Genomic DNA, 27,234 nt, shown 5'->3' with positions numbered 1-27,234 from the left:
GCCGCGATTTTAAGAAGCATACCTTTTTATTCGTCGGGCAGCACTGCGGCTGGTTTCATCCCTGGGTAGTGCAGTAACTCGAACCTTCCTCCACGATGAGAGCCTCTCTTCCTCTGCTGGATCCCCGAACTGCAGGAACTACCAGGAACAACCGCCACCGCAGAAGACACTTCTTCATTTCAAAGGTACATTGTTCCGCCAGGCCGCCCTTTCTTTGCGGTAGAACTAAAGATGTTTTAAATCCTTTACCTACCTGTTGGGTTGGCCACCCCTCTCTTAACATTGTCTTTCACCTTCTGCATCCACCTTTTCAAATCGTTAACCAAAGACTTGACTGCAGCTACAATAACATTTTGCTCCTGGGCCCTTGCCCTGTACCACTGACTCTTGCACAGGCCCTTTGACTGGCTACATTTGTCAGAACTGCCTTCTTTAGATTTCTTCTCAACTAGAACTGTGTTGATGCACCTACTTCTTATAACTACCTTTTTCCTTCCCTTTCCAAACCTTGTGAAATGCCATTTTGCTCAGATTTCATTGAAGTATTGTCTATTCTGATGCACTGTCTTGCTTAAACTGGTTCACAAACTTATGGGAAGTGTTGCTAGGGTGTGTAAGAAGCTATTTCTAAATAACTTGTGCTTTCCCTCCCTTGTGAGAAATTGCTAGAGTATCCCTTGTGTGTGGTTTTTACTGTTCCGTTTTGCTCAATTTTCACTCTGGTTCACTTGGTCTACAATTTAACTAGGGGGTGTGTATATTTTTCGTTGACTTATTTTAACTTGCCTGATGACTGTGATAATTGTGTTTTTACTAGAAGTGTATAAAATAAATATATATCTACTTTTTAATGCAAAGCTTTGGTTGGCGTTTCCTTGTGCCATAAGTACTGTAGACCTATTGTGTAAATCCTGAATACTGCTCATATCCCTCCTGAGATAAGGCTGACTGCTCAGCCACAGCTACCAACTAAATCTTTGTGGTACAGACTGATACCAAAGGGGTTTTATTGCTCTCACCTGTAGTTCTAATCTTCTGTAGTGCTCCATAAGGGAACTGCACAGGATTCTGCCTAACAGGTCTCTCCCTCGGCCTTCTGCATGCATTACTGTTTGGATGCCGGCTCTAGATCTGATGCGGCTTTCGGACAGGCAGTTCTCGGGAACCTATTTGCTTAAGTAGGGTCTCCTCCACCCTGGGGCTACAATCAGTTGTAATCACCCATACAGTATAGAGGAAAGGCGACGGGACATAAGAGTAATTATAAGTTCTCCAGCAGGGGGTCTGGCATGGATTCACATGCTCATGAATATTCCCAGTCGTCAGGCTGGGAATCCTCGGTAAAGAAAAAATCAGTTTCGTTTCTGAACTGTCTTTATACTAATAACCAATCGCTGGTCTCTGGGTCATACTGACCCCAGCCAATGACTGCCCTCTACCTAAACCCCTCCTCTGGCAGCCATCTTGAGATTTGTACCGCACATTGAAGTGTTGAGAGTCCTCGTGCTATAGCTCTCAAGCTTTTACTGCGTATTGTGTTTTTTCAAAGTTTACTCTTATTTTTTCGGTCAATTCGAGCCTCAAGCTCCTCATTTCTTCTTCCGATCAATGGGGATCCATTTCGGAATTTTCTACGCCCCACAAGGGCGGATTGTCATCGAATTACACTTCTTGGAGGATTCCGGAAGACCTTTGAGGCCTACCCTGTCGGACATGGCCCAGGAGAAAGGAGATTCGACGCCTACTGGATCCAAAGTGTTCAGGAACTGCCCAGGATGTGAACTGCAGCTCGTCTTTAAGGAGGACGAGCACTCTGTGCCTATACGATGACAAATCGCACGTGGAGGAGGACTGTGCGTTCTGCAGGAACATGTCCGTCCGGACCATGAAGGACCGTCGTAAACGTCTAGCTGACTGGCTGGAGGCGAAGAGCCCAGTAGCAGGCGAGAAGACGTCCGAGCGGTCTTCTAAGACCATTGAGGGCGCTCCGTCGACTGGATCTCAACAAAAGGCAAAGCACTGCGAGTCTGCGGGCACCGGGAGCATTGTTGGTTCGGGCTCCTCAGCTGCCAGGCAGGGCGCAATGTCACTGACGCCATCATCCACGAGCCAACGCTCTGGCTCGGTGAAAAGGAAGTCTGAGAACCCAGGTAAGCTTTGGGAGAAGCCCCGGTCGATACCGACGGAGAAAACAAAGGGGGGGGTGAGGCGGTGACCCTCCCCCTAAAGTGAAGGCCTTAGACGCGCCACCCAAGGTCATGAAGGCCCTGATTCACCCAGCGAAGGCCTCGATTGAAGGAGTCGTGGCGGCCCTGGCGAAGCCTGTGGAAGCTACCCCAGTGGAGAAGACTTCTGGGCCTAGAGTTTCCCTGCCACCCCGGAGGGAATAATCTTTCCAGCTTATCGAGAAGACCCCTGTGAAACCCTGGGACAAGGAGGGGGGCACAGTAGCCCTAACGGACACAGATACCACCTCCGAGGATGAGCTGGCTGGCATCAAAGCTATCCTGGACAAGAAGTTTGGGGCCTTTGGGAGGGATCCCGAGGAGGCGGATAGAGAGAGCAACGGTGGAGCCGACGAGCCAGGAACAAACTGTTCGGCAAGGCAGTGGATGAATCACTGCAGGCCATCATGGCGGATACCCAGACAGCCCAAGCCTTGGGTTCTTAACGACTGCTGTCCTTTCGGACCTCCGGAGGCAAGTCTCAAGGTGCCTTCAAAGCATTCAGCGGCAGTTCCTCCTCGTACTGCCATGCAGCCTTCTGCTCGTTGCAGGAAGCCTACAGAGGCCGCAACAAGACCGGAGGACACAGTCGTCATCGCCAAGGTGGCAAGGCTGCGGCAAAACAAGATTGAACCAGCTGTGATGTCTGGCCCCCACCCGAGCACCCCGGTGGGAGGCCAGCTGGCGAATTTAGTCAGCATGCGGGAGTCAATCTCCACCGACCGTTGGGTGCTAGATGCCCTGGTCCACGGGCACACGCTGAACTTCCAAAGAAAGTGTCCCCGTTTACCACCTGTGGCCAGGAAGGAAAACCATGTGCCACAGCTACTTCTGGAGGTACGAGCAAAGCTAAAAAAGGGTGTGATAGAACTCGTCCCGAAGAGGCTCTGGTGCTCCGTGTACTCACGGTACTTCCTCGTCCGAAAGAAGACCGGCAGCTGGCAGCCCATTCTAAACCTTCGCCTCCTCAACAAATTCATCAAGTCCCAGAACTTCTAGATGGTCACTCTTCAGCACGTGCTGGGACAACTGGAGGAGGGCGACTTCCTGTCGTTGCTGGACTTGGATGCCTACTTCCACATCCCCATACACAAGGGGCATCAAAGGTTCTTACAATTTGTGGTTCAAGGGCGGCACTACCAGTTAGAGGCCCTGCCCTTTGGGTTGACGTCGGCGCCAAGGAGCTTCAAGTGCCTGGCACCGGTGGCGGCGCGGCTGCAGGGGATCCACGTATACCCCTACCTGGACGATTGGCTCATCGGAGCAAAGTCAAGAGAACTCGCCGTCACTCACACAGCGAAGACCGTCCGCCTACTCGCGGATCTGGGATTCTCGATCAACTTCGCAAAGTCTCACTTGGTACTGTCGCAAGACGCCCTGTTCCCATGAGCCAGACTCGACACATTGGCACGGTTGGCTTCACTGTCAGAGGAGAGGACGAAGGCCATCCTGGGCAACGTACAATGGCTGTTGACCATGGAAGTGGCCAGGGTGAGGTCCATCAAGTCCCTGCTTGACACGTCATCATGCATCTACCTCGTGCGTCTGTGCAGGTTGCGGATGCGGCCACTGCAGGAGTTCCTCGATGCCTGTTGAATGCAAGCGGCGGGCAGCTTCGAAGACGAGATCTCCCTCAACAAGACTTTCCATCAAGCGATGCGGTGGTGGTGCATCCGCGCGCACCTCGCGGCAGACATGGAATTCCAGACCCCAGCGCATCAGGAAACTGACGACGGACGCCTCCCTGGAGGGATGGGGGAACGCACACCAGAGACCTCCACGCAAGTGGCCTTTGGCTCCAGGAGGAGAGGTCCCTGCACATCAATGTCCTGGAGCTCCGGGCCGTGTTCTGGGCCCTCAGGTCTTTCCTTCCGTTCCTCAAGGGCCAAGTGATGAGGGTCTTCACCGACAACACCACCACGATGTTCTACATCCGGAAGCAGGGGGGGCACCAGATCTCCAGCCCTATCCAAGGAAGCGCAGGATCTGTGGCTGTGGGCCGTTGCCCTTGGGATGTTCCTGGTACCCTTCCATCTGGCAGGTATATAGAACACCATCGCTGACTCAGCAGGGAGCTTCACTCTTGCCACGAGTGGGAGCTTCGGCAGGATCAGGTGGATCCCTTATTCCGTCGATGGGGCAATCCCCAGATCGACCTATTCGCGACGGCGATGAACACCAAGTGCCGGAGGTTCGCCAGCAAGTTTACCCAGCCGGGGAGCATGGACGATGCATTCTCATTCCCCTGGGACGGTCTGTTCCTGCATGCGTTCCCACCGTTGCCGCCGCCGCTGCTTCGACTCATCAGTCAACTCCAACGGTCCTGGTGCAGGATGATCCTTGTCGCACCAACGTGGCCGATGCAGATTTGGTTCCTGGACGTGTCTGCACCCTCCCTCCCCCCCAGGTAAACTGATGACGGACGCGGATCTTCTCGACATAAATGGAAGAGGTTCTCTGTCTGGTGCTGTGCACAGAAGATCAACCCATTGCGGGTCACGGCCTCTCGTGCTGCCGTACTTGCTGTCGCTGGCCAATGTGGTGCTGGCACATGCCTCCATCAAAATCCATCTGGCAGCGATCTCCCGCTACGCCAGAACTCCAGGGCGGTCGTCGCTGTGGTCTCATCGCCTGGTGAAGGAGTTCATGAAAGGACTGTTCCGCTCGTTCCCGCCAGTGAATGCTCCGGCCCCGGCGTGGGAGCTCAACGTGGTGCTGACCAGGCTCATGGGTCCGCCATTCGACCCGCTGCATTCGTCACTTTTGAAGTTCCTATCATGGAAAACAGCTTTTCTGGTGGCCATCACCTCCGCATGACGAGTCGGAGAGAACCAGGCCCTCTCCTGTAAACCTCCATATCTGACATTCCACGAGACGAGGGAAGTGCTGAGGACGCACCCCTCCTTCAAGCCCAAGGTGCCGTCGGAATTCCATCTCAACGAGCCCTTGGTGTTACCTGTTTTCTTCCCGTCGCCTTCGTCTCCAGCTGAGAGGACTTTGCACTCGCTGGATGTGGCTAGAGCGCTGAAGTTCTACGTGGACCGCACAAAGTTATCGGAAGATAATCACAGCTGTTTGTAAACTTTGGCCTTGTGAGCCAAGGGAAGGCCCTCTCGAAGGCTTCCATTTCCAGATGGCTCTCCGGCTGCATCATGCACTGTCACCAGTTGGCAAACCGACAGTTGCCCGGCCGTCCGAGAGTGCCCATTCAACCAGAGTGATCGCTGTTACTATGGCGTTCCTGTCTGGTGTGCCCCTGCTAGACATCTGCAGGGCTGCTATGTGGAGGTCGACACACACCTTCACAAGATTCTACTGCGTCGACGGGGATTCTAGGGTGAAGTACAGAGTCGGCCAGGCAATGCTGCTCAACCTGTTCGCTTGAAGGTGAGCCCGGTGAGGAGGTAAGAGATGCTTAATTTTGTGTAGTTGAAATGCTCGCCACCTCCCGTGGTTGTGCATGTGTGTACTGCTATGTATTCTTGTATTCATGAGCATGTGAATCCATGCCAGACCCCCATGCTGGAGAAGGAACAACTTACTTGCCTGTAACTGTTCTTCTCCAGCATGGGTCTGGCATGGATTCACATGCGAACCCTCCCGCCTACCCCTCTGCAGCTCTTCTCTTGGTCCTACTGCCATTTTTCGTGCTACCAAATCTGAAGATGGCTGCCAGAGGAGCGGCTTAAGTAGAGGGCAGTCATTGGCTGGGGGCAGTATGACCCAGAGACCAGTGATTGTTTATTGGTAGAAAGACAGTTCAGAAACTAAACTGATTTTTTCTTTACCGAGGATTCCCAGCCTGACGTTGAATATTCATGAGCATGTGAATCCATGCCAGACCCATGCTGGAGAATAACAGTTACAGCTAAGTAACTTGTTCCTTACTCACCGTAGTGACTAATGTAGTTCGTCCCTAGTCCCCTTTCCTCCATAAGTCCCACCAACCTCCCCCCCCCCTAATAATACTGGTGTCCTTAGGCAATGTTAAATCTATTGTTGCCGCGCCAATGGGGAATGGGGTGTGGCGCCGGAGGGCGTAGTCAGGGCAGCTCATGCTTCCTGGGCCGCACCCGCAGAGCGCCTCTAAATTTTAAGGGGAAGGTTTTTTTCTGGTGAAAAAGGTTCCGTCTCATGTCCCTTGGAAGGGACGCCCATACATTATGGAGGAAAGGGGACAATGGACTAAGAGTAAGTTGGTCACTACGGTGAGAAACTTCTAATTTCTTCAGTATGAATCCTCTGATATTTCTCAAGATCCAGGTAGCCAAAACCTCACTTTTGAATACTACGTAGTAGTATGAATTTTGGAAGTCTTGTTGTTTTCTTATTGCCTCGCAAAGTTAAAATGCAATGCACTCTCTTCAGCAATTTTTCAGGAATCTGCATTAATGACTGTATAGCATAAAGCACCTTTGGCAGCAGAGTCCTTTTTAATAGCATTGACCTTTGCCCAGATACTTAAGCTTAACCAATCCATTTCCTGAGATCTCTTTTCAGCGTCTGTCAACCTATTCAAATTAAACTCTAAAATTGTCTTCAAGTCTCTGATTAAATAAACCCCTAAGTATTTCATGAGATTCCGACCATTTACAGTTGCACTCTGCAAAGTATCCTTTTCTACAGGTTGCCGAAAGTGGAAAAACCTCAGTTTTATCCCAATTGTCTGTGTCCCGAAAGTTTACCTATCCTTTCAAATACACCACCCTCTTCCGGATAAGAGAACATAGTCATGTCATCTATTTCCCCTAACCTAAGACCTATAATTCCTTCTTCGCATCTAATATAGGCCGCCAAAGGCTCCAAAGGTCTTTTGAACAAAAAGGGTGACGGAGGGAAACCTTTCTTCGTACCCCGTGTGAGATTGAATGAGTCAGATAATTCATTGTTCACCCATATTTTGGCCGTTGCTGCATGATGTTAACCAGCTGCCTTTAAAAACCTTTAATCCAAAACCCATATTTTGCATAGTTAATTTCAAACTCCATCTCCGCATCATGAATACCAATACTGTATCCGAGAGTTAATCTTTGTGAAGGCCCATCGCATCAATGATGTTTCTTATATGATCATATCCAAACCTGCCGATCATAAATCAAACCAGAGAAGCATGAAGTAAATTGGGAATACATTTATCTAATCGGTTTGCCAATACTTCTGCAAATAGTTTCACATCTACATTAAGTAATCACATTGGTCTGTAGTTCCTACATTTTTCATGATCTCTGCCTTGCTTTGGAATTAATGTGATTAAGGCCTCTCGCATTGATGGACATCCCCATACTGTACAAAATGATTGACCAATTACCACAATATGTGAGCCAAAACTGGTTCAAATGATTTGTAGAACTCTTCAGGTAGACCATCTAACCTTGGAGATTTTAAATCAAGTTGTCCAATTGCCCCCATGACCTCCACAACCTCCATATGAGCAGTACTGTCCTATCGTGTTAACATAGCAACGGCAACAAGCTAAAATATAATCCTCCAGATCGGATCTCGGAGGAAAAGCATCCTCTGCATAGAATGTGTCATAATGAGAACAGAAGCGCATATATCAGTATTTTTCATCACAATGCGGCCATGCTCATCCTCAACACCCTGGTTATGGGATTTTCAGTCATCCCTTTTAATATGCTGGCCAATAGCTCACCACATTTATCACCACTTTCTCAAGATTTCTTTCTCATATAAAAAGGGCATTTCTCTACCGTTGAATTCATTTTATTGGCTGTTTTCTCTTTTTTATACAGGTCATCTTAAATCTATCTGTGATCTTTCTGCCTTGTGCATGTGTCTTTGTAGGTGGGATAGCTCTGCCTCAAGTGACTTCAGCTCTTTTAAACCTTGTTTCCTGATATAAGAAGTCCTATTAATCAATTCCCCGCTTACTGCTGCTTTAAAACTATCCTATACCATTGCAACATCTGCTGAATCCATATTTTCTTTAAAAAACAATTCTATAAATGTCCAAAAATTTGTCGCTGTATCCAAATCTTCCAAAATTCCTATTTTAAGAAGCAATCTGGCAAAAGATGAACTCTCACTGCCAAGATCTAAATGAAAATCCACCAGTGCATGATCTCAAACTTTGTGTTGCCTAATATCCACACCAAAAGCCTGGTCTTCACATTTATCTGATATTAATATATAATCTATCCTAGAGAATGATTCATGCACCGCCAGCTAAAATGTATACTACGCGGATGGGTGTATAACCCTCCATATATCTACCAAGTTAAACCTTTGGAGAATGAGTGCAAATTCTTTACACACTCCAAAATCTGTGAATCTAGAATGGCCAGTACAATAGATTTTATGGTGAATGACCCAGTTGAAATCCCCTCCTATAATTGTTTCCCCATGCATATCGCGCAATAGTTGAGTAATTTCTTCAAAAACACTTTTCCTTGAGCAAGGATCATAAACCCAACCTAATGCGACTGCCCTACCACCATACATTATACACACAAAAATCTGACCTTCACCATCCATTGCTACACTTTCTATTTCAACATATACCTTTCCTAATCAGAATACTAACCCCTCTTGATTTTGAGGAAAAGCAATTTGACAATTCATGCGGATATCTTGAGCTGATCAGATACCTTTTTTGCCTCATCAAGTAATTGTGTTTCCTGCCAAAAGTCCCAAGTCTGCCTTCGCCCTCCTTGCCATCACTTTTTTAATCTTCTTTGTGCAATTCAGGCCTTTGACATTCCAAGTCACAACTGTCAACATACTCATTCCACGTAGAGGTCAAAATCTATTTCTTCCGTAACCACAAAATCCGTCAATCACTTCAGCAATCGCTTATACTAGACACTCATCCAGCAACAAAACAATAAACTGTTGGTGTACAATAAGCCGGAATCTTGAGTCCTCGCTAATTCAATATATTGAATAACCCACAAACAAATTACATAACTAAACAAGACAGAAAACACATAAACACAAACATGTTGACAATTCAACAGTTTGGAATATCCTAAACTGAATGAATAATGTCCTTTTCAATACATATCCTTTTCCAGACCATAATCCCTCAGTAGCCAGTGTCCATCTCAAGTATATCTTAATAAATTAACCTCCCCCATTCAAATATTCATCCCATTTACTTCAACCCACTCCATGGACTAATGACCATTCCCCATCTAGTCATAGCTTGAATGAGTCAGTCAATTAAGTTAATTGACACAACCAGTATGTATCCCATTTACTGATCGATTGTAGGGAAAGTTAGCATACACAACCCATCCTGGCAACATTTACACTAGTATGGGTTCATCTATTGGGTCTGTTTGCAGATTTCTTCAAAGATGAATTAAATGAAGATAAAAATAAAAAATGTAAATCTGCTCCTCATACCACCAAAATCAAGTATGAGCCACATTTCAAATGACCTGCCCAGTGCATTTTAGTGCCTAGCTTGAGCTATTTCAATAGCAGTCTCATGCAGTGTTACACATCTATCTGACTTAACTAATCTCTTAACATCATTAAAACTAATTTCCGGATTTGAATCCTGTACATAGAAATAGCAAAAAGAAAGCAAGAAATGATGTCACCATTTACTGCCCTGCCCTCCCTTCCAGGCCAGTATGATCTATCAAAGTTTCAGAACTATCGTAAAACATTTGGCAAACTGCTTGGTTACTTGGAATGAGGGTTGTCTGTTGGGATGATGGCAAAAGAAGACACTGACCCTTGATGACCTTGCAAGAGATGTGTCAAAAGTTTGACATCTAGATCTTAACACCCATGTGTAGCTGGGTTCTGATTCTCTGCCATTAGGTGTCGCTAGAGTCTGACCAAACAGCCTCATTCAAATTGAACTGAAAACACCCTGTAAGATTTTTCCTGTTCATAGTCCTTCTCTGCATGTGCCATTCCCCCTAGCCTCCGTATAATGCTGCAGCCGACCACACATCAGCACTGCTCTCTCCACATACAGAGCTCTGAATAACCAATCCAATCCTCACACATTCTTGCATGCGTTCCTTACCATGGCCGTGCAATGCTCATTGATCTCCAGAGAGGTTTGCACCGAACCGCCCCCCCACCCCCCGACACCCCGCCTGCAAAGAGAATTTTATTCGGCGTCTGTGAACTCTGCGTAATCCTTCCCCCATCAGTTCGGTTGATGTTCCTTCTGCTGACGCTCTCCTCACGTTCAGCCGCGTTTACTACAATGTTGCAAGGTCCCTTTCTTTTGGTTTTTAACAACCACAACTAAATGTAAAGTAAAATAAACCTTGACAAATTTACTATTTAACATTACATAGAAACTATATTCAAGAGTTTAAAAAAAGCCTCTATGTAGAAGGATAAATAATTAAGGCAAGCAGTAACCCAAGTGTTGAAAGCAAAATATCATCTTTTCTTTTTTCTGCCATCCTGTTCCTCTGCCTGATTGTAAATTCCTTCATTGGCTCCTGGTCTAAATCAGATCAAAAGGCCTCTGCACCACGATGATCAACAAGAGTCTATCTGACCGTCTCGGGAGGATAGCTCAGGGGCAATATGCTCGCCTTGGCAGCAAAATGACACGGAGCGAAACAGGTTTGTTCCCCAAGTCCACGCTTCTAAACCTTTGTGTATTAAGCGCTTTCTAAATAACCTATCATATCATCTAGTACTACCCTAAAAATCGTAGGGTACACCATGTATTTTTTTTTTTAATGCTTGTGCTTTGCTTTCTCCTTGGCAGCATTAAAATGTCTTCTTTTCTCTAGGCTTTCCCTGCTCAGATCTCCAAAGATCATTAGTTTGAGTCCTCCCCAAGCAAGGTCCTGTAGTTAACATGCTCACTTTAAAATCCACTCCCTCACAGGAAATCTCAATAGCTTCACAATGAAATGTCTTGGCATCTGTTAAGTGTTGGTTTTGGTCCAAAGGATCTGTGAGCCCTCTCTATCTCTAAGGGCAATTTAGGTTCCAAATTAAGTACTTGAATTAAAGTTTTCTCCAAAAGATCCGTAGGACAGCCCTTCTCGATATATTTTCTGGAAATCGTGCAATGAAAATATTATTACTCCTTGAGAAGTTCTCTTGTTCAGAGCACTTGAAAGTTAATTTTTCATTTTGGATTTGTAGTTCTCTTATTTGTTCCGACTTTCTCCTTGTTTCATCATCCATCGCGTTTAAAAGGCTCTCCACTGAGTTAACCTTGGTAGACAACTCGACATATTTCTCTTCTGAAGCAAACAGTTTTGTGTTGATCTCTGCAATGTCAGCTGTCGCCTTGGTCAAGAGTTCAATTTCTTTTTCAGCAGTTTATACCCTCTCCTTTCACTCTATGTAGCATCATCTGCGCCACCTTTCTGTCTCTTTGCTGTCTTGGTTGTTTCAGAAAGATTGTCAGTCATTATGAGTGCATTACAGTAGGAGATGAATACAGGAGCTCAGCGCTCAAGCTGCCGTCCTGTAGCTGCTCATTCAAAAAGCCCAAGATCATGCATTTTTACTTAACAATGTGTCCAAGAAAACACCTAAACCACAAGGAAACCTCTAATCTCAAAGACTGATTAAAAGGTGCATCAATCTCTGTTCATAAAGCTCGAAGTATCTAAAGCCAAAATACTAACATGCAAAATACATTTTTAATGGTGTACTTTGACTTAACAAATATAATCTAGCATAAAGATTCCTTGGCCGAAGAATGTTTTTGGTCCTGTTGAAGTCTGAAGCGATAATTATTTACCAGTAGCCAGCCGAAACTAATTCACTTCACTGTGCATGCACTTTTAGTTTCCTTTCTCGATTTGTTTGAATGTTTTTTTTTTATATTGTCACTTGAGATTTTCATTGGAGAGTGAGGTGTGTTTTTTTTTTTTCCTCAGCCGTTCATGTATGTTTTCTTTTGTAATGGGTACATTTGTCTATGTGAAAATGTATACCTTTATGTGATGTGGGTTGGGAAGTGTTTGCGATATTGCTCAGCGTCTTTCTTGTTTCAGCAGCTACAGCTATCTGGTGCTCTCAGCTGCTGGTGCATTTTAGATCTGGGGCATTCAGGTGACTAGGGCACACAAGTTTCCGGAAGGCACAAGGCTTGAGTTAATTTTAATGTCAAGACTGGTGCAGGCGAGGCTGTAGTGAGCAATGTTCTGGGTCTGAAGTGTGGTTTCAGAGGTACCTAGCCAAGCCTTCCTGTCAAAAGACACTTAAAAGGTGGCATGCCCCATCAGTGATTCCGCTTATTCATTTTCTCTAATCAGTTTTCTGATCCTAGTTCATCTCCGGTTATCTAAACATACTATCAACATTTAGGTGTTAATTGGCAATAGTTTAAGCATTAGCTAGCCTTAATAAGAGTTGCAATCATGCGAAGGTTTTAGCGGCTGTTCAGTCAATCACCACAACCACATTTAGTTCTGCCTTTTTTTAGGGCAAACACCCTAGATATAATCTCAACCTTAAATCCACACATTCATTAGTTTGGCGCAACATTTGCTTTGTTGAAAGTTTTTCTGTTAGAATGAGACCAAGCTGCAGGGCCACACATTGGAAATTAAAGGCTGCCAGCAAACGGTGGAGCACTAGTAGCCAGCTAGGCAAGGTTACATACACTGGGGAAACAAAGTACTTCATGTTCGAACCAGACCCTGCAGAAACTAGCATTCCTCAGGGAAGTACATTAGTATTCACCGTCTTGATGACGTCTAAGATTGTTGCTTTTCAATTAAAATCCTGTAACTCGCCATAATCGAAAGTGAACAAATCCTAGGGATGCTGCCTTGTTCTCATGGCAGGCTTCAACTACAACAGAGTTAGATCTTTTAATCTTTCTGGGTATCGTTCTGACTTTAGGTGAAGTGTTGCAAAAATATAGAAGTAGCATGACGATTTATATGAAAAGCTATGCTTTTTCCCTTCTAGCGAAGTGAGACCTGAGGCTATTTCTAGATGTTTGGATCAATGCCAAATGAGGTACCCATTTGTATCCCTGTTACTCTGACTTCATCAAATAGACCAAGCTGCTGCTGTGGCACAGCCATGTTCTGTCTAGTATATTTGGTTGTACTTAAAATTACCAGCCTTGTTAAGACATGGCAAATTATAGTATGGAAAATATTTACTTTTTGTAATGGTTTCATTTTTTTGAATTGTGAATGGTGCTGTAATGATTGTTTCAAATAAAGAAGCGCTCTTGATGCAGGAATACGTCTTTCATCAAATACATTGAATTTGGCTGTTTAATACTGAGCTGTTCTTTTTTTTGTTTCAATTGTGTATACTTCTAGCACTGGGGTGAAGTATTAACAATTGTATTTAATGTGTAAATCTATTTACAGAAAAAACTCACTGGCAAGACACCGAAGCATGAATGAAGCCTCCCAGAATTTGCGTCAAATTGAATTGCCTAAGCTTCCAAAAGGACAAATAAAAAGTGTAAGTGTTTTTAAATGTGCATAATGAACAACATTGTCTTTACGGTATACAATTGTTTCCTCGCCAATAATTTTGTCGTTTTCCCCCGAAAATGTTTCACCGAAAAACTAAAAAATATAGAGGTTTGGGGTGGCAAGAGGGTAGCTGGCAGTGGGTAAGGGGATATAGGATGTAGGGGGTTCGGAATAGGCAGTATATAATAGTGGAGGACGGATTTGGGCGGAACCCCCTAAAATATATTTTCAAAAATTCAATGTGTTTTTCAGTAAGTTTTTCGTCACACAAATCATTGAAAAGAAATCTGGAGAAGAAACACCATAGAACCAGCTTTACGGAACTGGGTTTTACTTTGTTGCGTGTTGCCTAGAAATGTTATGCTATCTTTAATTGTTCCATCTTTCTTTAAAGAAATAAAAACACTGTTGATGCTCCAGATACATTTTTCAAATTAGTTGTTTGACATCCTACTTCTAAAACAAATAGGGCATCAAAGGGCATTTTAGTTATATAAAAGAATTTTAGAAGTCCCTCTCCTCTTCCCAAACCTATTTGTTTTACTTTGTGTAGTATTTATGCCTTGACATCCTGCTTTTCATCTTTTTAAACAAAAGCCTGGATTAATGCCCATTGACCTGGCCCACACCCTCTTGTATGCATTAATTAACATGCTTCTCCAAGCTTTTGCCTGCATTTGAATGTAAATGACCACACAGACAATTGGAGTTCCCTGTGCAATTTAAATAAATGTGGATGAATCATTTTGAGCAGACATATTCTAAGGGTTAGACGTAGGATTATAATCTAACTGATTGATTCGGGCTCCTGACATTTAATATTTGATTTTAATGATATTTATCACATTGTTAAAAAGAGCAGGAAATCGTGTGTGCCTGGCCCAGATGGTCTGTTGAGTGACATGTTAAGAAAAATGTCCCAATTTATGGGCCAATCTACTGTATGCTGTATTTAAATAGATTATTGAAGAAAGATGTCTTAATGGATTACCTCATTGTTCCAATTTTTAATAAGGGGATAGGCTTAAACCTTGAAATTACCAGCCGATTGCACTCTTGGATGCTCAAAGTAACATTTTTGCCACTCTAGTGGGAGAACATCTGTGTCGCAGGCAGTAGTGGCAATTTAGACTGGATTCATAAAGGGTGTAGGTACGTCCCTAAATGGATTTTTACTAAACTGTTTTAAAATGAAGGCAGTGGCAGCAGGGGCAATCTGTTTGGCTTTTGTTGATTTTTCTGTAGCCTTTGTTAGTATTAATAATTCCCATCTATGGTCAAAATTATGAAAATGTGGCTGTCCTGTTTAGTTAATTGACACCATTAAAGCCCTTCACAATAATACGTCATATGTCCAATAGAACCAGCAAGGGAAACTATCAAGCAGGATTCCGACAGAGTGTTAAAACAAGGATGTATTTCAGACCCTTTTAAATGTATTTAGTTTCGATTTAGGGAAAGCACTATCGGGCTAGAACCTTTCCTCCTCGCTTGCAGTCTTATCCATGTGAGAGACTGCTTCCTGCGGATGACCTGTTCCAATTGATCAGACTGTAATTGGGCTGAATAGACAATTATTAGAACTGTAAGAATATGCTCTCCAAAACGATTATCAATTAATACAACTTAGTCCAAGGTAATGATTGTAGGCACTTCTGGGATGAAATCTTTGGGAAACATTAAATGGTATCTAAATACAGGCACCCTTGAGGTGGTTCCAATGTTTACTTAACATCACCCTGGTAAAGAATCTTAATTCTAAGAAGATAATCGATGTTCTGAGACAAAAAACGATGATGAGTTTATCTGCCAAGGCTAGGATTATGAACAGGAAATATGGCAGCTTTGGATAATTCCGTTGGTCACATTTTATAAAAGTAAGGTGATACCAATTTTAATGTACAGCTGAGACTCTGCTCCCTGCCACTTTTATCCACTGGAGTGTGATGGAGGGGTTGTTTTGGAGGAAAGTGCTCCACCTCCCAAAGCAATAAAGTATGAGTTGGGTCTTTTATCTGTACAAGCTATGGTGCACTGGAAGACCTTATCCTTATTTAGAAAAAGTGCATTTCCTACTCATAGTTCTCTATTTGAGTTGATCAGCAAAGTGATAGTTAACTCTTCTATGAAAATGTGGGTGGAACATTGTGGGAAGTTTTTTAAGAATCTTGATTTTCCTTGGGAATCCTTAGATGAGAACCCAGAAGCTGTTAAGTCTAAGTTGTGGCGGATGGATTGGATGAACGCTACAGAAGAGTGTAAGAAATATGAACATTTTCTAACATGCTTATGGAAATAACAGCCTTTGAATACCATACCATTTTATTTAAGGACATTTCCTTATGCTATAATGAGAGCACAAGTTATTTGCTTCTGCTGCAACTTTGTTCTTACAAATGAGGTGCTTGTTGCCGTTCTGGACTTCCTCGAAACGTGTGTATGTTGCCGGTTTTGTAGCGTAATATCACAAATTGAAACCTTAAAACTTCTCCTGGTTTAGTGCCCTGGACTACTCCATCTCAGGCAGCTCTACTTGGCACAAAATCTTAAGGACTATAGACTTATAACTTGTGATGACTGGTGGAATAAACTATATGAATGGGGACAGCTAGCCTTAACGATAGCTGTTATGAAATTCTTAGATGCCGTATTTCCAAACAGGACATCAAATAGATTGCTAATTAATAAATAAGTTATATATTTATGTAATTGGATGAAAGATTATCTATTACAAATAAAATAAGAGTAGGTTAGACACTTTCAGTATCAATTAATATGGATATTGAATTGTTTTTGTACTTTTTAGATAATTGTCAGTTTTAAGGAATTGTGTAATGTTTGTTATGGTTCTAATCGGTATATATGATGCGTTCATGAAATTGTATACATGTGCACATGATTTATTTTTTATTCTATTTTCAGATCCTTGTATATGTGAAGGGTTCGGTTGAACCAAAACAATTACATTTCTAGAATACAGCTATGTAGTTAAAATCAGAAAATGAACATTGAAAATAGTGAGGTGGCCCAAAGAGAGACCGCAAAAAATATTTAAAAAATAACAAACAATTCTTAGCATGCAATAAAGAGTTGTTTCTAATGTAAAATAGTTCTCCAGCATGGGGTCTGGCATGGATTCACATGCTCATGAATATTCCCCGTCGATAGAGGGCTTGGCCGGATGGATTAAGGCCTTCACCACCTTAGGTGCGCTCACCGCCTTATCCTTGAGGGGGGGGGACACTGCCTCGCTCCCCCTCCGATGGGGCCTTCGAGCTCGACCGGGGCCTCTCCAGGAGCTTCGCCGGGTGCTCGCCCTTCCTCTTACCCGACCCAGAGCGTTGGCTCGTGGCTGAAGGTGCCGGGGAGGGTGCGCCCTGCCTGGTGCCCGTAGAGCCCGACCGTTCGGCGCTCCCGGTGCCAGCGGACTCGCGGTGCTTGGCCTTGTGTTGGACCCCCGTCGCCGGGGCGTCCTCAAAGGTCTTAGAAGACCGCTCGGATTTCTTCCTCTTCTTCTCGCCTGACGGGCTCTTCCCTTCCAGCCAGTTGGCGAGACGTTGATGGCGGTCCTTCATGGTCCGCTCCGACATATTGCCGCAAAACGCACAGTCCTTCTCCACGTGCGTCTTGTCCTCATGTAAGCAGTAGAGACAAAAGGAGTGTTCGTCCTCCTTAAAGACGTTCTGCAGCTGGCATCCAGGGCAGACCCTGAACAGCTTTCCGGGCGTCGAGCTTCCCTTCTCCTGGGCCATGTCCGGGCCTGAGAAGCTTCTGGAGTCCTCCAAAAGCGTAGCTCGACGAAATCTTCACCCTTGAGGGGCGCAGACGAATCCGACACGGGTCCCCGTTGATCGGATGGAGAGTCGGTGGAGCTTGAGGCTCTTTTGACCGAAAAAACGAAGTTTTTGAGAAAAAACGTGAAAAAATAGCACTAACGCTCGAGAGCAATAGCACGAGGATCCCAACACATGAACGTGCGGTAAAAATCTGAAGATGGCTGCCAGAGGCGGTGCTTAGGTAGAGGGCAGTCATTGGCTGTGGTCAGTATGACGCAGAGACCAGTGATTGGTTATTACTACGAAAGACAGATCAGAAACGAAACTGATACTGGTTTTTTCTTTACCGAGGATTCCCAGCCTGACGACGGGGAATATTCATGAGCATGTGAATCCATGCCAGACCCATGCTGGAGAACAACAGTTCCAGGTAAGTAACTTGTTCCTTTTTAATGTTTGCTTATCAAGTACAGGACACGGGTAGTATGCTGCTCCTGCTTATAAGTTAAAATTGTTTAATTACCAAGTTCATTGGGGAGATTCAGAGGCAGATACAGATGTGGTCCCACCAGAAGAGATCCAGTTTGAAAAAGAGTCCCACAAATGAAGATTGCAGAGTTTGGAAGCAGATGTTGTCACTGCCCTGTACCAAGAGAAAGGATCTGTAGGTGAAGCCCTCAGACACCAAAAAAACTACAGTGGCGGATGAGGCTACGAGGTTGTAGAGTTCAGCGCCTGTGTCGGGTTTTCCTTGTTGCAGTAACGTTTCCGTGCAGCTGAGTGTGCAGGCAGAGCACGCTAGCAAGTTAAGCATTGATCCAGGAATGTGGGCATGTTTGGAGGTTCCCCACAAGACGAGGCTCAAATCAGTGGAACAAGAAGCAGTAGCAATTTGTCCTGTTCCCGACCCTTCAGAATGGCTGAGTGGATGCCACAATCAGAACTTCAGGGTGGGCCAACAAGAGTATTTTTCATCACAGGGCGTCCTGCGTCGATCCATTGCCCCTCGAGGCCCTCTGTCGAGGGTCGACGTCACTGGATGTTATATATAGGACGCATGGCACCCGTAGCCTCAGTTCTGTTTTTTCCGCAAACGTGTTTGCTTCGGAATCTTGGCACGCTCGATTATTCTCTTCGACAGCAATGTCTTCTTCTTCTACTACCCCGAAGTCGGGCTTTAAAAAATGTCGGGACTGTGGTTCGAAGATGTCTATCACAGACCTGCACGACATCTGCCTCTGGTGCCTCAGTGAAAGCCACGCCACCTACGACTGCGAGGATTGCCAGTCCCTGACGTCTAAGGCCTTGCGGGAACGTAAGAAGAAATTGAAGGTAGGTAGGGTGTCTAAGCCCCGTAAATCGAAGTTCGCTGGGCTTTCGACCGATGACTCGAGGGGCGACTCTCCGCATCGACGAAAATCCGGGGTGGAGGCGGTCTAGGAGTAGTTCCCGCCATTCCTCTGCCTCGTCGAGGCATTTTAGGAAGTGCCGTCACCGGTGGCCTTCCCCGCCCTCGTCGGAGGACTCCGCCAGACGGTTGACTTGTCCCACCAAGTCTTCGTCGCCGGCCGAATGAGATTCATTCCACCAGCAGATGTTAGCGATTTTTCAGTAGCAAGGCACAGTTCCGTCTGCACCTTCAAAAGAATCCGGCAAGGAATGGGCTCGGTCCACCACTCGCACGCCTTCGGGCAGTCAGCATGATCATCGGGAGCCATTGAGGTCCCGCTCGGACAAGAGATATCACCCTAGCCGTGCCAGATCCAGGTCCAGGTCCCGGTCCTTGACGCTGTCGAGACCGTTGGAACCTGTGAAGCCTTCGAAGAAGGCGTCAACGACATCGGCGCCATGTCCGTCGAGGGGCTCTCTCGGGGCTCCGCCCTCGAAGACGTTGGCACCTTGTTGATGTCGACGCCATTCCCTCAACGCAGTTGGTGGAGGATTTGCCTGAGGTGCCCCCGAGGGCTGTGGAACCTCCGACGAAGGCTCTCAGTAAGTCTGAGGCCTGTTTTTGAGCCCTGTTCTGTTCCTCCTCCTAGATTGGAATTTTTCCAACCTTTATAGGATATTTCAGAGGTTGAGTAACTGATGAGGAGATGGCTGTGCCTCCTGATGTCCCTGATGACCTTTTGTCTGTACATAGTCAGATGGAGGAACTCCGGCAGTCATTGCATGACACTAGTGCCCTTGACACCTCTCCGGAGGTGGAGTTTGGCCGACCTGACCCTGGGGTGCATGCAGATTCCTGTTATCGGTGTCTCATGTCAAGGGTGACGGAATACTTGGGGGGGGGGGGGGGGGGGGGGTCTGCTCCACCTGTTGATTTGATGGACAGCCTGGATTAAGGTCCGCCCACTGACCCAGTGTTGCCATTTCACATGGCTTTGCAAAGGAGGGCGGCGGCGGCGGCTTGGACTGCTCCGGAGAGTCTACCGTCAGTTAACAAGTCGCTTCTGAAGAAATACCACCCATCCAGTGGTGACTCCTGCTACTTATCGACTCTACTCCGGAGAATTTGATGGTGCAGGCGGCTACGGCCTCCTCGAAGCTGGCTGCGTACCCTACCATCCCTCCTCATAGGGACGATGAGCACTTTGATTGTTGGGCGAAGAAGGTATTTTCGGCTGGGGGTATGGCGGCCAACTCCACTTGTGCCTTAGAGAGATTTACACACACTCTATGGAACTGTGCGTCTTTGGCGGCTGAGCATATTCCCGAAGGGGAGGAACAAAATGATTTTCTAGCCCTCGTGCAAGACGGCAAGGATGCCATGTGAGAGTCCGTTCAGTCAGGTTTGGACACAGCAGACTGGATCAGCCGGTTCATGATTGCGAGCACCGTGATACGCAGATTTGCGTGGTTGCGGAAGTCGGGGTTTGCTCCTGATGTGCATTCCCATCTTCTGAACATGCCTTTTGATGGTGTTCATCTATTTGGCAGCAAGGCTGACGAGAGTCTTGAGAGGTTGCAGACCTCCAAAGCTGCAGCAAAGTCTTTGAGCGCTGCAGTTTGTCAACCTCCGTCTTTTCGTCCTAGGGGACAGCAATGGAGGGGAGGTTCCTTTCGGTACTACTCTTCCTTTGGTAGATCGAGAGGAGCTGCCAATCAAAGGGGCCACCGTAGGAGTAACCGAGGTGGAAAGCAAGGTACTCGGGGTGCCAAAGCCTCTCGGGCAGTTGCCTCTTTGTCCTCAGGCACTGCCGCGTCCACTCAGTGATGAGGTCATATCCCATGGTTCGCCGGTTGGGGGCAGACTTGCGTAGCATCTTGGAGAATGGCGAGCCATTACTTCAGATGTGTGGGTTCTGGAGATCCTAGCCCAGGGCTACTGTCTTCCCTTCTGGCAGAGGCATCACGACAATCCACCGGGGAAGCTCTCTTTGAAGCGTCCGGATCCGCTCCTTGTGCAGGAAATCCTATCCCTGCTGGAGAAAGGCGCCATACAACTGGTGCCTATAGCGGAGAGAAACAAGGGATGGTATTCCCCTATTTTTTGATCCCGAAAAAAGACTGGTGATTGAGACCCATCATGGACTGGGGTTGGCTGAACAAGCTCCTCAGGAAGGACAAGTTCAAGATGGTAACGCTTTCTCAAGTCCTCCAGGCCCTTCAACTTCAGGATTGGTTGTTGTCTCTAGACCTCAAGAATGCTTACTTTCATGTGTCAATTCATCCCAAGCACAGGAAGTACTTGAGGTTCTACGGTTGGCGACTCGCATTTTCAGGTCCTGCCGTTCGGATTGACCTCTGCCCGGAGGGTCTTCACCAAGCTCATGGTGGTGGTGGCAGCATATCTCAGGAAATGGGGGATTCACGTGTACCCCTACCTGGACGATTGGTTGATCAGGCCCTGGATCATCTGTCTGTCACCTGCCACTCACTTCACAAGCTGGGCTTCTCCCTCAATTTAAAGAAGTCACATTTGACACCTACCCAGCGGCTCCAATACATCGGAGCAGTGCTCGACAAATCCCTGGGGCAGCGTTTGCCTCCCCAGGTGAGGGCTCATCACATTCTGCAGATGGTGGACCAGTTTCAACGTGCCCAAAGTCTCCCGGTGTTCGAATTCTTGAGGTTGCTCGACCTCATGGCATCCTGCGTTTCCTGGTGCCAGAGGCCAGGCTGCGGATGAGATCCCTGCAGTGGGCTCTCAAGATGCAGTGGTTGCAGTTCTCCGGCAAGATGTCAGATCGTGTTCAGATTCCGACCTCGGTCGCCCAGGATTTTCTATGGTGGGCCGATGAAGGCAATCTGATGGAGCAACATTTTGGCAACCATGGCCGGAGGTGACGACCGTGACGGACGCATCCCTCGCAGGTTGGGGAGCTCATGCCAACGAGTTGGAGTCCAGACTCCACATCATTCTGTTAGACCTGAGGGCCGTCAGGCTAGCTCTGAAGGCTTTTCTGCCATCTGTGGAGGGGAAGAATGTCCTGATTATGACGGACAATACAGTGGCCATGCACCACCTCAACAAAAAAGGGGGGGGCAGGGTCACTCCCATTGTGCAGGGAGGCGATGCAGCTCTGGTTCTGGGCCATCCAGCAGGAAGTTTCGATCTCGTCAGTTCATCTTGCCGGAGACGAAAACACAGCGGCGGACGCTCGGAGCAGGCAGAGCATGGTCTCTCACGAGTAGGAGCTGGCTCAGGAAGTTCCTTTGGAGATCTTTGCCTTTTGGGGAACCCCAAAAGTGGATCTTTTCGCCACCACTGTCAACTGGAAGTGCGAAAGATTCTGCTCGCGGGAACTTCCTCCAAGAGGAGACTTAGGGGACTCGTTCATAGTGGTGTGGTCCTTCCCACTGCTGTATGCGTTTCCTCCAGTCCCCGTCATTCCGCAAGTGTTGCAGAGGTTACGCAGGTCCGGTTCCCAAATGATCCTCACTGCTCCTGCGTGGGCCAGGAGAGCATGGTACCCGGACCTTCTAGACATGTCCATCTGCCCTCCACGCCGTCTTCCCTACCAAGACGATCTGCTCTCACGGGAGGGGAGTCGGGTTCTCCATCCAGAGGTCAAGTCTCTCAGCCTCCATGCTTGGTATCTGAAAGGTTGAGGTATAAGGATTGGGACCTACCCGAAGACGTGATGGAGTTGTTGCTTTCGGCCAGAAGGCCCGCAACGAAATCCCTGTGCCGTTGGAGTAAGCTCCGTGACTGGTGCAGGGTACAGAATGTGGATCCTTTCCAATGTTCCATTCCTTTGGTTTTGTCTTTTTTGCTTTCTTTAGCCCACAAGGGGCTATAAGTGGGTACCATTAAGGGTTACCTGGTGGCGCTGTCCACATTTAAGTGCTCGTCTGAGGAATGTTCTTATTTTAAGATCCCTTTTGATTTCTCAGTTTCTAAAAGGGCTAACTAATGTGTTTCCTCCGTCGCCTTTCTAGGTGTAGGGATGGGATTTGAATTTGGTTTTAAAGAGCCTAATGGGGGCTCCGTTTGAGCCCTTACATTCTTGTCCGGCACTTTCCGCCAAGCCACCCTTCACTGTTTTCCATAAGGACAGGGTTGTCCTGCGGGTGCAGCCTTCTTTTCTTCCGAAGGTTGTGTTGGAATTCCATTTGAGCCAGAAGGTGATTCTTTTGGCGTTTTATCCACATCCTGTTGAGGAAGAGGAGAGGCTCCATAGGTTGGATGCTAGAATAGCTTTGAGTTTCTATCTCTCACAGATGTCCCGTGTCAGAGTGGACCATCAGCTCTTTGTTGGTTATGCTGGAAGGCGCTTAGGCCAGGCTGTTTCCAAAAAGACCTTGTCTAGGTGGAACATTTTGACGATCTTGGAGTGTCACGGTTTGGCGGGAAAGGACCCTCCAGTAGGCTTTACGGGCTCACTCTACTAGGGGTGTGGCTGCCTGCACTGCTCTACAGAGGGGCGTTCCTATTCGCAATATTTGTGAAGCAGCCACATGGGCCTCTGTCCATACTTTTGTGAGACACTATTCCTTGGGCTCCATCCATGGGCAGGGTTTGGGCTTTGGTAAGGCAGTCTTCTATTCAGCCATTTGATTGGGAATTTTAAAAATCTAAAATTGTAAATTCTTTTCCCACCTTCATAAGTTGGTACTGCTTTGGGAGTCTTGTCATAGATGTGGAATACTTCGGAGGACACAATCCCCCTCGAAGAACAAGTTACTTACCATATCTGGCAACGTTCTTTCGATGGGATGTTCCTCCGACGTATTCCACATCGCCCTCCCAGCCTGCCCCTCTATTGAATTTCCTATGCGATTGCAGTTTACGTTTCCGCAAGGCTTTCTGCAGTCATACTGGCAGTGGATCGGTGCCACACGTTCTGGGAAAAAAATATAACTGAGGCTACAGGCGCCGTGCGTCCTATATATAACATCCGGTGACGTCGACCCTCGAGGGACAACGGATCGACCGCATCTGCCGAATGTTCCGAAGCAGCACATCTGGGGACATTACCTGTCATAGATGTGGAATACGTCGGAGGAACATCCCATCGAAAGAATGTACGTAGAACAAAAGAAGCAGAACAAGGTATATACAATAGTTTGAGGAATGCCTAAAGAAGGCAGAGCATATATACAGTGGATCTCTAAGAGGCTGGTACGGTATGGTTAGACGTCATGTTCCTTTAACCAATGAATGAGGTTGGATATGAATTGTAAGTAGGGGAGATCTTCCCTTCAGGCAGGGGGAAGGGAGTTCCAGTGTTGAGCTGCTTTGACAGAGAAGCTTCTTCCACCAGATTTAGTGAGCCTAAATCTAGGTACAAGCAGGAGGTTGGAGTTTGCTTTTCTTGGGGGGCTTGCGGCTGTTTGTCTAGTGAATCTATTAGTTATTGGGGGGCTGTGTGGTTAAGACATTTTTGTGTCAGGGATGCTGTTTTTGAGGAGTATTTTGTCTTTAGTGGAGAGCCAGTTAACGGATCTCCTAAGGTCTGATATATGGGCATGTTTAGGGAGACTAAGGGCAGCTCTTAGTGCATTGTTTTGGAGGGTCTGAATTTTGGAGGTAATGTAGTTGCTGCCTATGTCTAGAGCATTACAGTAGTCTAATTTAGACAAAACTAGTGTTCTAGCAAGGGTGATGCAATTATTAGGGGAAAGGAAGGGTTTGGCTGCTCTGATTAATTTGCAGGTATAGGAGGTGGCTGAAGCCATAGCGTTTACTTGTTTGCCAAATGTAAGCGTGGAATCCAAGTAGAAGCCAAGGGTTTTGACTACTTTGGCCACAGTTATGTTGTTGGTATCAATTATGAAGGAGGTATAAATGGGGCCAAGTTTTTTGATATTAGAGGTTGAGCCCAGGATAAGGAGTTCTGTTTTGTCATCATTCAGGCATAGTCCATGGGAGGCCATTCATGCCTGGATGATGAGGTAAACTCTATTCACAAAGGCCAAATCCTTGTCATAATCGCCTGTCAACGGGATGAGGATCTGTGTATCGTCTGCGTAATTAGTGTAGGTGATACCTAGACCATCTAGATCATTGAAAAGGGGCTTTGTGAAGATATTGTACAGAGTGAGAGATGCACACAAACCCTGGGGTACACCACATGTGATGGGAGTAGGGTCAGCAGCTGCTAGGGGAGAGAAAACCTTCATAGTCCTGTTGTTGAGGAAGGACTGGATCCAAGCAACTGCCTCTTGGGGGAAGTGGGCGGCGGTGACCAGATGGTCAGAGTATTGAATGGTCTACCAGATCAAATGCGGCAGACAAGTCGAGGAGTAGCAGGAGTGACGTCTTGCCTTTGTCCCTAAGTATGTCAATTTGTGCCTTGAGGTCAAGGAGTGCAGTCTCGGTACCGTGTTGCGGTCTGAAGCCGGACTGGCGAACTCTAAGGAGTTGGTTAAGTTCTAGATGATGCTGAATTTGTAGGTATGCTACTTTAGCCAAAATTTTAAGTAAGAAGGGCAAAGTAGTTAATGGTCGATAGTTGGGATGGCTGGGTCCAGGGTTTGTTTTTTAAGGAGGGGAAGGACCCACAAGTGTTTCAGGTTGCTAGGTATGGTGCCAGTTGAGAATGAGGCGTTTATGAGTTTAGTGATGAAAGGTGAGAGTTCGTGGGCTGCATCTTTTATAAGTTGGGCTGGGCACAGGTCACCCCGACAATTGGATGGTTTTAGGGTGAGGATGATTTTCTCAACTTCTTTAATAGAGACTTTGCGGAAATGGAAGCTGGGGGTGTCTGGTCTGTGGCGTTGGGGTAGGTTGCGTTGTATGTGGAAAGTTTGTGGCTGTCTTAGGGGTGATATCTTTATCGGTTTTAGGAACAGTGATAGAACTTTTTTTGTTGTTAATCTTTGCCTGGAGCATTGTAATTTTATTGGCCAGGGCTTCTTGTATACTAGTGCACTAGTTCTTGTCTTTGAGGCATGAATCAGGTGTTTGGATAGGGGATTCTACTTCTTTCAGGATGGCGAATAATTCTTTGGTGTTGGATTTAGCTTGAGATATTCGGGAGTTATAGGACGATTGTTTCGCTAAAATCTCTTTTTTTGTAAAGGGTGGCTAGTGTGTTCAAGTTGTTTTTGTTGACGTCTGAGGGGTCTGATCTCCAGATTTTTTTCACTCAGTCGTTTTTTTTGTCTTATGTCTTTCAGGAGGGGCATGAACAACGTATTTAGATGTTGGCAGGGTTTGCTTTTTCTGATTTTCAGCAGTGCAATGGCGTCTAGAGAGGCCAGTATCGCTTCGTTGTAGATATCTACCATAGTGGCTGTGTCCGTCTGATCTGGGATGGAGTTTAAGGTGGGTAAGATGAGGGGGGTGAGATTTTCAGGAGTTGGGTTTCTTTCATTTATGGTGGGTGCAGTGGGAGCTATGATACTTTTATTTAGTGGTGGAGTGGCTTCTAGGGAGAACGATATTAAATGGTCGGAACCAGTGTTGAGGCAGTATGGACGTGATAGTGGTTGGGCAATTATATTCCGCAATCCAATCAAGGGTCCTACCTTTAATGTGCGTAGGTTCCGTAATCTTTTGGGAGAAACCTAATTCTTCAAGGGCGTTATTAATCTGTAGGGCATTGGTGTCTCATGCGTCATTAAATCTGACGTTAAAGTCTCCTAGGATGAGGCATTGAGTGGAGTTTTTTAGGTTATTGGACAGTAGGTTCATGAGGTCTTCCTCGAAGGAGCCTAGGGGTCCTGGTGGTCGGTAGATCAGGTGGATGATGATAGTTTGGTTGTTGGCTACAGTGAGTTTGGCTGTTAGTTTCACAGGAGTTGGAGTTAGTTGGTGCCGATAGTCTTAACATTAGGTTATCTTTGACAATTATAGCAAGGCTGCCACCTCTAGAGGTGGTACGATCCAGTTGTATAAAAGAATAGTTATCTGGGATGGCTAGCATGATAGCTGGACCTGCTGCGGGATGGAGCCAGGATTCAGTAATGGCTAGGAAATCTAAGTTTTCGTTTTGGATTATGTCCGCTATGTCAGGGGCATGGGCTACCTTAGAGCGGGCGTTTCTTAAGGCACCTTTTATGCCAGGAGGAGTGGGTGGGGTAGGAGGCAGTTGAGCATTTGTTGGTTATTTGGGGGGGCTGGTGGGGTGGTAGAGTCTCTGAAGAGACAGCAATTAAGTTGTAGAGGGTGTTGGCCATGATTGTCTTTGTGGTGGAATATTGGAAGTGGGCCGGGTGTGGAATGTAGAAGGCTGATAGTTGGTTAAGGGATCGTACATTCTGTGGAGTCTAGCGCAGAGTTTAAGGTTCCGCTGTTGGAGACTACAAGGTGTGGTAATTATGGTAGCGAGTACTTGGGGTGGCGTTAATGGTGCATTAAAATGAAGTAGATGGTTCTGTAGTTGGGACATGTTTGGCATGTGAATGGTGATCAAATTCAAGATGGTTCTCAGT

General features: G+C 46.4%; 1 protein-coding gene across 4 annotated transcripts in view; it reads left to right on the top strand.

Moving 5' to 3' along the window:
* TICRR (TOPBP1 interacting checkpoint and replication regulator) overlaps positions 1 to 27,234 on the top strand; it is a 1,117,313-nt gene that overhangs the window by 555,835 nt on the left and 534,244 nt on the right. For all 4 annotated transcript variants that reach the window (XM_069624305.1, XM_069624303.1, XM_069624304.1 and 1 more), the window contains exon 13: positions 13,523 to 13,619. In XM_069624305.1, the coding sequence (XP_069480406.1) occupies positions 13,523 to 13,619 (97 nt within the window). The remainder of the gene's footprint in view (positions 1 to 13,522; positions 13,620 to 27,234) is intronic.

Source organism: Ambystoma mexicanum, chromosome 11 (assembly GCF_040938575.1).
Source record: "Ambystoma mexicanum isolate Mex_15411 chromosome 11, UKY_AmexF1_1, whole genome shotgun sequence".
Lineage (NCBI taxonomy): Eukaryota > Metazoa > Chordata > Amphibia > Caudata > Ambystomatidae > Ambystoma > Ambystoma mexicanum.
The sequence above is the reverse complement of the archived record's forward strand: the minus strand, read 5'-3'. Positions and strand labels throughout refer to the sequence as shown.